The 11799-nt window shown below is 37.2% G+C and overlaps 1 protein-coding gene and 1 long non-coding RNA gene across 2 annotated transcripts; both read right to left on the bottom strand.

Moving 5' to 3' along the window:
• Positions 1-5: 5 nt before the first annotated feature.
• On the bottom strand, positions 6-7238 carry LOC122068639 (serine carboxypeptidase-like 20). The gene is made up of 7 exons (XM_042632503.1): positions 7165-7238; positions 6919-7048; positions 5201-5266; positions 4963-5081; positions 1896-2032; positions 1612-1646; positions 6-236 (listed from the first exon to the last, which is right to left on the bottom strand). The coding sequence occupies exons 1-7, from the start codon at positions 7236-7238 to the stop codon at positions 153-155; spliced, it is 645 nt and encodes a 214-aa protein (XP_042488437.1). The 3' UTR covers positions 6-152.
• Positions 7239-7736: 498 nt separating this feature from the next.
• Positions 7737-11281, bottom strand: LOC122068626. Its single transcript, XR_006137209.1, has 2 exons — positions 11144-11281; positions 7737-7945 (listed from the first exon to the last, which is right to left on the bottom strand). It is a non-coding gene; the product is annotated as an uncharacterized LOC122068626 (long non-coding RNA).
• Between the last annotated feature and the right edge of the window lie 518 nt (positions 11282-11799).

The following is an 11799-nucleotide window of genomic DNA, read 5'->3' as shown; positions in this document are numbered from 1 at the left end:
ACACCTAGACAACTTGGAATTTTAATCAAAAAATGATTTTGTACATTCATGATAAATTAGGATGTATTCTTCCATACTCAACATAAGGATAATAGATGCAGGGAGGATATTAATAATACTGCTCTCTTGTGTATCCAATTCTTCAAATTTGTTCATATTGAATGTCCTTCCAACCAACAGCTATAAAAGGCCAATGCCTCTACTGGCTTGTGTTCAGGCACAGTATGTCCAGAGCCCTGCAACAAGAGGAAGAATTACAGTCAGGGACTTATAAAAAACATATTTTGAACAAAAAATAATACTAAATTATCTCACTCTTATTTGAAGTGCTAGAGTCATTCCAACCTTTTATTGTCTCCCCAAAACTTTGACTTTAATACTAATGAAGAAGAAAAATGCTTATGTAATTGTCTTATTTTACTAGGCTAGCCATTTGCAGATCTATCTACAAACATTGTGATTGCAGTAAGTATCATTTTACTGGAAAGCAAAGAACTACAGTATTTCAAAATGTGAATAATTAATAAGGTCAAACTTATGTAGGGGTAGTCCAAGGAGCAAGCCAGCCAAACAGAAAGAAAATATCCTAACAGATTGATGTGAAACATCTACCAAAAGGGTTTCCTGGTAATTATGAGAAATTTTTCCTCCAAAAAAAAAACATACAATTATTGTGCTTGAGAATATTGAAGGAATTCAAATATTATTGTCATCGACGAAGCTATTCTCAAAGATATCCTGTGGACACAACTATGGAGGGTTTGAGATGATGAAGAACTGCTTAAAAAGTTAAAAAGAAAAAAAGTTCCCCCTTATGCAGCCCTATTAAAACCAAGAGTAAAGTACAACAACAACTATAACCTTATCCCAACTAAATGGGGTCAGCTACATGGATCCGATAGCAACATAAATAGTAAGAAAAGAAAAGGCAATAAGAGGTAATGAAAGAATAGTGAAGAACCAGAAGAAGTAAAAAGAGGTAAAACACAAAAGCTCGAGTAGCACCTTGGGAACATCCCCTTAAAAGGGGTCGGCTACAAGGGTCTTCGTACTCCAAATAGCTCTATCCGCTATCATACTTGAGTTGAACCCTAGATTTTGCATATCTTTTCTTACCACTTCTCCTATAGTCATTTTAGGTCCGCCCTTTCCATGTTTGGCTCCTTCTATTTGAATATGGTCAATCTTCCTTACTAGTACATCAATGGGTCTCCATTGGATATGACCATACCACCTCAAACGGCTCTTGCAAAGCTTATCTTGGAACGGCATGACCCCCAAATTAGTTCTGATATAGTCATTCCTTACTTTATCTCTCCTTATCTTATTGTACATCCCCTCGACATCCTCATCTCGGCTACGCCTAGTTTGTCTACATTACTCTTCTTGACTGCTCAACATTCTACCCATATGTCATAGCTGATCTTATCACTATCCAATAGAATTTTCCCTTAAGATAAATAGGAAAGAGGTTGTCACATAACACCCCATTGCACCTCTCCACTTCATCCTCCCACTTTAATTATGTGGAAAGCATCATCCTCATATCCCCCTCATTTATTTTAATAAATTTTTATAAGATTATTATTGAGGAGGATTACATGTACAAACCTTTATAGTGAGAAATGTGAGGTTTTTGGCATAGCCTTAGGTGTACATGCAAAAGATCAATTCAATTCAATTGTAAGTAAGAAGATTTATATGCAGCATCATTGGAACTAACATGCCAGTGGTATCATATGTAATGCAGAAGCAAGTTCCAATGTTGTTATATAATTTCACAAAATCAATTTTTAGCAACCAAAGGTATCTATTTAGAGTAAGTTAGCATGGCAGTTTCCATAGATTCCACCCTTATTCTTCTTACTTAACATATCAATTACTCTAATATTGACAAAGAAAAATTGATTTAACTAACACGGCAACTTGCTCATTGCAATACAAAAGCCTCCATTCATCTATAATTTTATATCCAAGTGATCTAGTCCATGCTTCACTCCCAGTATATGGAATGCACATATCATGATCTCCATTTCCAGTAAAAAGTAGATCAGCTAAGAAGATTATAAATTATTGAAAGTAATCCTACTAATTTAAGAGGGTTTCCACTTAGAAAGGGGAAACAATTGCACAATATTTCCATAAATTATGTGAAAAAAAAAAACTAGATCATGCATTCTAGCATGCCATGCCTAAGAGAAGGTCTAGAAAAAATAATACAGATATGACGCATAATAATTGTGTAAATTAGTAGCAACCTCTAGCAAAAAAACTGTGTCAATGTAAAATACAAATAAAAGTGAATGGGTTTCAATCAGTCCCAGAACTAAATTTAGCCAAAGAAAATTATACTAATTTCAAAGGTTTCCAACGAAAAAGGGGAAACATTTGTACAATATTTCCATAGGTAATGTGAAATATAACACATAGTACTCATATGAATCAGCCGCAACCTCTAGCATAAACATATCTTAATGTAAATCACAAAATCACTACAAATGAGAGAGACTGGGTCTTGATGAGTCCTAGAACTAAATTTACCCAGAGGGTATTATTCATGTATGGTAACTTATAATGCATTCACTGTAAAAATTAGTGTTTTCATCTTTTTATGAACTTAAAAATCATGGTCCCATTCTATTACTGGACTTAATTCCTCCAAAATCTTAGTTGATTTGAAGGAAATATGATGCAGAAAAAAAAAAATAAACTATCCACCAGTGACATATGATAGATCCGGAGAGGGCGAAAATCCCATGATTTAACTTGTAGGATAACTTCAAGAAGGTTTAGAGAAAACATATCCTAATTTCCTATCCTAGAAATGGATTAGATCTGACTAGAAGTCATGCTACATCACTTGGATAAGGGAGAATTTACAAACTAAAATGGTAACTCTGTTTAACTATTGAATTATTAACTGTTGTACACTTACCATTCCTGCATACCATTGTTAATCAATTATTGTCTGAGAACTGCTACATTGTTTTTTCTATTCATCTCCATATACATAAGGATGAGGGACCCAGTTCAGCTAAGGATTTATCTCTTTATTTATTTTATTTTTTTTAAATTCCCCCTCCCACCAACCCCCTTCCCCACAAAAAATCTTCAGTCAAAGTGTTTCTTTCACTATAGGAGAACTAAAATTTGAAAACAATTAAACTAAGAAAAGGGCATCAAAAGATAAACGAACTACTTCAATTTTTGGATTAACAGAACCCACTTCATTTTCCTTTTGTTTCTTAAAATACAAAAAGCCACTAAGATGTACCATTGATGTGGATCATGAATATCGTGATACCATAATAATCACATTCTTAGTCCATTAGAAGCACCATGCAGTCTAATGAAAAGATTATGTTCCTAACTACAAATAGAAGCACCACATTCTAATAGGAAAGAGGAAAAATATTTGCATTATTACCTCTTTAAAATTGAATTTAAAAATTAAAGATTATCATTTTCCTGTAGTTCTACTTTCATACTTTTATTTCTCATTGTCTTCCAATACCTCAAATTACAAAATTAAATTAGAAAACTTGTTAATTTTCTTCCATATATAAATGACACATAGGGTACCTAATGTTTCAAGAAATCAGAGCTAAGGTATCCAACGTTTTATATATTATGTTTGGGATACCTTCGCCTTTCATCCCATGAAGGTGCATTTCAGATAACATTCTCCTTTGTAATGAGATTGTTTTTGATAGAAAATCCCTCCCTCTAACGGCTCTCATGAAGATTGACATCCATAAAGACTTTGACTTCTGGGGGTGGGATTTTATTTCTATAGTTAGCTTAAGATGGGGTTCCCCATCTAAACTATGTTTATTGGATTACCTGCTGCATTTCCTCTCCTTGCTTTTTAGTTTTGGACAGTGGCAGACGTGCCAAATAATTCACCCCAACTGTGGGGATCCTTTAGGGATGCCCTCTATCTCCTTATATCTTCACATTGGATCTTAAATTCCTCTCCTAGAGTATACAAAGTTACACAGATCAGTTGTTCATCTCCACGGAGATGACTTCATGATATTTTCCAAAGCATATTGCTTTCCTGGAGAGCATTATGTCTTGTCTTTAGTTTTTGAGAACCTATCATGCCTCTACATAAACCTCTAGAAATCCCTGACTTGGACAAAGCTTCCTTAATTGATAGATAGCTTTCTTCACACGGTTCTTGCTAGAGCTATATATTGCATAGGTCTCACAAAGTAGTCTATGGTAGCTAGGGGTGTAAGTTTGGCGCTGATGGCCCGCACCCACCCTGGCCCGCCCTGAGCCCGAATAAGGCTTGGGTTAAGATTTCTGATCTTGAGGGCGGGTTAAGGTCGAAAAACACTAACCCTGGGTTAGGGTTGGGTCGGGCTGGGGTTGAGGCCTAGGCCCAACCCCGCCCGACCCAACCCAGCCCTGATTTTTGCCATGATTTATGTAATATAATTTAGGGCTATCACCCTATCCTTTTATTTTGAATAATAGAATTTGGGTCAATGATTCTTATGGTCAGGTATACTGAACATCTATTATTATGTTGCACTTCATAGTTTTGGGGACTTAGGGTTGAGCTAGGGTTTTAAGAAACCTGGCCCTGTTTCACCCCTAGTGGTAGCTGACATCATTATCTTGGTTCTTGCCCCCCCCCCCCCGGGCCCTCATTCTCTGTTTTGCTTGCTAATATGTGGAATGCCTTCCCTTCTATTGCCCCAAGACCCCAAGGTAGGGGAGACACCAATTTTTAGTCCCCTATCCCAAAGAGTTGCTCAAGGCAATACCATGTTGAGGGTAAGTAAAAATGGATGGTACATTTGTTGTTGGGGAGAAAAAAAACAGGAAAATATTACAAGGGGTAAAGAGAAGGGTTTAAAGAAAAGAAAAGAAAACTTCTAAAGAAATCCTCCATGTCAAGTATTCCGGCCATGACCCAACTCAATTAAGCATCATAGTTATAGAGGATACCTATAAATAAGAGCCCGATAATCGAGAGCAGTGAGGTTCTTGTGATACTTGATCATGCTTCCAGCATCATGATAATATGTGAGACCTTTACATAGCTCCCAGGAACCAATGACGCTATCCTAACATACATGAAGAGATATATAAAGAAGTTTAGATGGTGGGGTGTGCTAGAAAACAACTGCTTTCAAATTCAGTTGTAGATGATGCAGAGACAAATCACTATGAACTATGAGACTACCTGTTCAGCATGAATTGCTTTCCTAACTGCTGCATTGTTCAACCATTCAGTAGCAACTCTATCATCCTATATTTTCACAATCATCAACAATTTTGGATATGACAACAGGGTAAAAAACTACACAGAAATACAATTCATGTCTTGTGATTTTCCCATATTTATTCTACAAAAGAATCCAGTAACTATTAACTATATATAACATTTCTTTGAAGAATGTAGTTAGGCTATTGCATCATAAGGCATCATTTCTAGGATTGTTGCACCTTTCAAGGCTTAGATTGAGCATAAAATTGCATAAAATTATACAGATGCATATGGCTACAGTTTGATAGATCTAAGTGTGAAATGTTATTCAAGGAAAACCAAAGGAAGAAGGCACAAACAAAACAGAACTGGTTGCGGGAGTTGGAAACTAGAAGAATATGCCATAAACACTTGAGAAGGGAAGGTTTAAACAGGGGGCAGGCTGGCAGGGAAGTTGTAATCTACTCAATCAATATTCTTCAGATGCTTGATTTTCACCACTCAATCACTCATACTATCATACATCATACAAGCAAGAAATGTAGTCCCTTATTATGATGCCAGGCAACCACCCAAGAAAGAAATCTGAGTTAGCATGACAATATAAACATGGGATAGTGAGTTATGGGGATAAAACACAGAAAGGTTACTGACCTAGTGACAGATGAAGGATGGTGATAGGCATCAGAGGGCTTTGTTCTAGGCACTAATTGATGATTTCAGAAAAAATGATACAATGAGGCCTTTCTTCATGCTACTCTTTTGACAAGGCTCAAATGGATATGGAGAACTTAAAGTTTTGGTTTTTCATTGATAAAAATTTTTTTTTTTGAGCTATATAACAAGAACATATATATAAATTCCAGAATCCAACAAAGATACAATGATACAGGGTTTCCAAAGTGGTACCCATTCGTGAATATCAAATATGATTGTATAGGAAACAGAAGTGTAAGTGCTAAAACGTATCTACGTTTCCAACAAGGGAAAATGTCCGAAACTAAGGAAAGAAAAATCGTCAATTTTACGAGGGGGACAATATTATTTCTGCAAATGCGACCAATGCCACACCTTAATAGTTTTTCGAATGAAAGGACAATTGAAAAAAACATATATTTTCCATTATTCTACAGTTTGCAGTCCACAGAAACATACCTACAGAGACAACTGGGTGGATGTAGCCAAGAGTGTGATAAAATGAGATTGACAGAAATATTAAAAATAACATGATATAGAGGGAGGGGGTGTTAGCCAAAATTTTGACACAGTGAAAGAATAACATGAAATATGCACTGCAAATGAATGAGGAGCTAGATCAAAATTTCTGGAGTAGATTAAAGATAAGTGAGAAGATGCTGATCAATCAGTTATAAAAATGGGAGGTGGCTTCAGGATGGAGTTATGAATTCGCAGATCCATCCTGTAAGTAGTGTTACACTTCGATATTTCGACTTGCACTTTTGGGCTCTTTACCTTCCTATTGAAAAATCAATATCTAGAGAGGCTACCCTTTTCTCACCTATTTGTCAAGCGGTCTTTCATATACCCAGAAGACAAAGGAAACTGTAACCGACTATTATATCTAGGGGCTATCTACTGTGGTCTTCATGCATGTTCGTGATATTGAAATTTTATAAAATGCCATTCTAGCTCACATTCAAGTGGTTGGAAGGAAAAAAATATTTGATACTTACAAAGCATGGAACACTGGAACGATTTAGGATCTGTGGCCATGTCAGAACTAACCCATCTCTCACAGGAGCTCTAAAAGGCCAAGCACGACCAAACATCCTTTTCCTCACAGCAAGAGGCCTCTCAGTCTCACTTTACCATCTGCGATCTTTCCAGCTGCTGGGCTGTGGTAGCAGGGCTCAAGAAGGTCGTAGTCGTTTAGGCTACTGAGGTCCTGGATTTAAGTCAGAAATATCCAATCCAAGGACCAAAAAGCTAAAACGTTAATTTCTTTTGAAAATGTCAAATTTCTCCACATATTAAGCATGTGTACACCGTACATCTTCAATTTTTTGAAGCAAATCTCCACAGACACCATAAGAAGGATAACTGTAGTTTCCTTTACAGGTTTTCACGGTCTCCTGCAACTATTGGCATGAATAGTATTCCTATGATATTGAGTGCGGATCTGACTTCGTGCATTCCACAATCAAAAGGTGGAAAACAATAGGGTTATATTTGTTTCAGTTGCTCGAGGTTCGGTATATTCATCAGAACACCCCGAATGATATTGCAAATATTTATCAAGTTACTCTTTTATAATGCTGTTTATTCCCTATGGTTTGCAGCCAGAGCTCAAGAAAGATCTGCCAAGTAAGTTACTTTTGTGAGACCACACGCGTGAAAAAAAAAAAAAACTAAGCACACACTACAGCTTGAAAGGAACACCTCTACTGTTCAAAGCAGTTCTATATTTTTTCTGATACATAGGAGACAAATCAAACCAATTAGCAGAAACATTCTAACGACTGGATTCATTGATTGCCCAGACAACTAGAAATTTGAATCACAAAATGATTCTCTTTATTCGTTATAAATAATGATGTTTTCTTCCATGCTCAACATAGAGACTACAAATATAGAGATAAGGACATTGACAAATACTGCTCTCTCTCTCTCTCTCTCTCATATTGATTGTCCTACCAATTAACGGCTAAAAATGGCCAACGCCTCTACTGGCTTGTATTCAGGGACAGTATGTCCAGACCCCTACACCAAGAGGAAGAAATTATAGTCAGGGACTTGACAAAATATGTTTTGAACAAAAAAGAATATCAAATTATCTCATTTTTATTTGGAATTGCTAAAGTCAGTTCATCCCTATTTAGTTCCCCAAAACTTTGACTATACCAGCTAATAATGTCACCCCCTACCTCCAATAGGCCAAGGCATGGGGCACTGGACACCTCACCGTATCCAGTTGACCTGTTTCCCCAGGATCTAGACTAGGGTAGCTTATAACACCACAGTTGCACTACTAAAGATCAGAGATCATATATACATGTATAGTCCAACAATAAGATATTTTACAGAAACTCTAGTGCCAACTAAGTGATAAAATATATTTACAATTATTCAAGTGAGAGTTACATACCTTACAAAAAAGAATATTTATACAGTTACAGTATCTCAATAGTATACTATATACATCAGAATGCGCATCTACAGAAATATATACACAAAAGACATAGGAATAGTGTATCCTATTCCTCAGAAGAACTAGCCTCCGTAGGCAAAGTCGTCGCATTCGTAGTCGGGTCCATGGTTGATTTCATCTTCTTGAAGATTGGCCAAGTCATCCATGGCCACTATCTCATGATCAAAGCAGGAAGTTGAAAAAATACTGGTCTTGACATCTAAAAGGAGTAAATAGATGGGGATGAGCTCATCATGCTCAGTGAGGGGGTGGGGGCAAGCAAGCAAACATAATACAAATGATGCAATGCATGCTCCACAACTTATACGTTGAGCCTCAGGAATACAAGCTTGTTGTATGCAGGAGTTAGCCAATTCCAAAAAGAACCTCGGCCCCCAGCTAACCTCTAAGTTAATAACCCCGAGCAGTCAAGTGTACAGTACGTCATACCCTGCTGCTATTTGTCTCTAGGTAGAGTACGTCAGTATGAAAGTGTACTATTAATCAGGCAGCCACTTATGTTGGGATCAGTCCGTACTTATCCCCCTCCAGACAAGGGGTTGTAGGACTAGGATGTGATCCTAACTATATGCATCTACATGCATCCATAGCAACCATAACATCAAATCACATATCCGTGGTCACAACTGTAACACTATCTTCTGAGCCCCCGGTACCAGAAAGAACCTCGACCACACCATGCCTCAGACCGTCAATATTACAATCATCACCCACACAACTATCATACTACACATCCATAAAACTTCGATCACATCAAGTCTGTAATATCATGCAACATGTGAAATATATAGTTTTATATAAAATAAATCCATAACACAGTAACCATCACACTCCACATGAGCAGGCATACACACAAAAGTATAAAAACACTCTATAAAATAAAACAAACACCCACTCACCTTGGTGTCCAAATTCCTGAGAAATTTTCTGCTTTGGTTCACTTAAGTGCTCTTACTACAACATATTTCCTATTTCACAAGATATTCCAAATCATTATTTGTAAAATAAATTTCTATAATTCTACCCCACCCTGCTTAAGTATAGTATCCCTATCCCATTCTAGTAGTTGGGCATTCACCTGTTCTTCAATGTATAGTTTAGGTTTCCACTTTTCTTCATTATTGGGGGTCACATATAAAGGGAAGCCACTAGTGGGTCCCACACTTAGGTAGGATGTCCTGGAATCACATCTATAGTCCACTTAGGATTTTAGAATTTTCAAGCAATGTACCCTACTCCCCTGAGTTCCATTTCATTGGAAATTCTTAGGCACACAGTTCCCACACAGGGTTCAGGGCATGTTGACCTGTTACCTAGCAAAATTGGCCACTGGCGCTAAAGTCGTCAGATGCCTGGGCAACAACCGGGTGGTTGGTTGGGACTTGTCGGTTCCCTTGTTTTTTGTAGAATCTGATTCTGCCTTACTGTGTTCTATTGTCCCAAGTACTATTAGGCTGAATTGAGCCTTTTCCTCTCTTCTATACCTCATTTCAGTATACTAGGCAAAAAAAGTTGGGTAACTTTCCCTTAATGACCCATATTTGTGTTTCCAATTTTTAATATTAGAATTTTTTTTTTTTTTGGTTAACCAAGGTGTCCGGGTCAGCTTATGCGCACCTCGACTAATCCTTGGGGAGACTAGCACAGCAACCCACCACCATGATCTCCACTTAAATCGCAGATGCACAGATGGGGAATCGAACTTGAGACCATGCACCTAATCCACACAATCCCTAGTTCACCCTAACCATCTAGGCAACCCATGAGTGGGTAAAGAATAAATAAGAAAACACACACATACACACACACTCACACAATGCATATGACATGGTTCGATCCCACGACCTCCTCCCCTGGGTGCCGGCTCCATAGCCAAATCTACCACCACTAGACTATCCTAGCGAATCAATATATTCGATTTTGCAAAATTTTAGTATTTAATAGAAGGTATATCAAATCTGAAAAAAATTGATTCATTTCCCTATTAGTTTTTCCCAATTTAGAATTAACATATCAGCCCACACATATAATAGATAATATCTGAATTCAATTTGAGCTCATTTGAGTATCTTAGGGAAGGAATTTATAGAATTAAAATCTGAAACAAATTCCTATTTTGAGGTTTTAATAGAATCCTGCCTTGGCTAATTTGGGCTCCAATCTCTTTCTTGAAGTTCAAAGTGGTCAAGTGGGGTTTGAAAGCTCAAGTTGGGTCTCCTATTGACCCATTTCTTGTGTCCAATTGTTGGAGTCTGGGTGATTAATTTCAGTTCTACAGAAGTTTTAGGGTTTCACAGGGACTTCCACAAATTTGCATAATTGAACCCTTATTCCTAAGTTTACTTCATCAATTAAGGTTGGAATCTAGAGTTGAAGATCATAGGATTAAATTTCATCCATAATTACATTCAAGTAAGACTTTTAGGGAAGGAATTTGTAACCCTGCCAACTGAAATAATCCCCTACCTTAGGGTTTTAGTAGTATTCTACCTATACAACCATAATTCTATTCCAGTTTACACTATTCCCTACTAAATTGGTAGAAACCTTAGGGTATAGGGTTTAGCAGGGATGGAATTCCTACAAATTAGACCCCCATATCCCTTCTAAATTTAGGGATTTCTTTATTGGTCAGCTTCTTAGCTCACAGGGACTTCTTAGCAATTCCCAATTAAGCTGAAACCCTAACCCTGATTTCCTAATTAAAGTGAACTACCAATAACTTTACTATGGTGGGTAATAGGACTCACCTGTGGGCTTTGCTGATCCAAGAGCAGCCTCAAGTGAAGAAGCTCTCTCCGCACTTCTTTTTCTTCCTTCTCGTTTCTTCTTGTTCTTCTTCTCTTTTCTTTCCTTTTCTACTTACTGTAATAACAACCACGATTTGGGTGAGGTGCTACCCAAACAGCCCTAAGGGTCTGTTTGGCTAGCCCTCTTAAGTTAATATAACTAAGGTCTATTTGGCTGCCCTCTTAAGTTATTTCTATATATATATATAATCTATATTAATACTTAACTAACTAATATATAATTAAATTTACAAATTATTTGCCCCACTTAATTACTAACTTCAAAATATACATTTCATACCTTATTTAGACTTATTTACATAGGGGCAGAATGGGGATTTGCACAGTAGGGGTGTGGGCCCCACAGTGCAGAAACCTGAAAATACATTCTGTTAGGCAAAACTGGCAGGTCGGTTTTGGACCTACTGGTTTGGGTGTGATCATACCAGCACTAATGCACTAGATCCCATCAGAACTCTAGGATGGTTGATCCCCTTGGGAAGTCCTTGTGTTGCACCCCCTTTTTTTTCTTTTATATAAAGTCTTATAATTAAATTTATCTCTTTGTCCACACCTCCTGATGAGTTCCCCAATGATATTAGTAGGTTGACCAGGAG

This window comes from Macadamia integrifolia, unplaced genomic scaffold (genome assembly GCF_013358625.1).
Source record: "Macadamia integrifolia cultivar HAES 741 unplaced genomic scaffold, SCU_Mint_v3 scaffold448, whole genome shotgun sequence".
NCBI lineage: Eukaryota > Viridiplantae > Streptophyta > Magnoliopsida > Proteales > Proteaceae > Macadamia > Macadamia integrifolia.
The sequence above is the reverse complement of the archived record's forward strand: the minus strand, read 5'-3'. Positions and strand labels throughout refer to the sequence as shown.

Excerpts from the sequence above, each read along its gene's own strand:
- LOC122068639 (XM_042632503.1), bottom strand. The coding sequence starts at position 7,238 with ATGTACGGTGTACACATGCTTAATATGTGGAGAAATTTGACATTTTCA. Across the intron at positions 2,033-4,962 it reads TATCGGGCTCTTATTTATAG|TGGAGATCATGATATGTGCA; the intron begins GTATCCTCTATA and ends TTTTACTGGAAA. Across the intron at positions 1,647-1,895 it reads AGTTAAATCAATTTTTCTTT|GCTATGCCAAAAACCTCACA; the intron begins GTCAATATTAGA and ends TGTACACCTAAG.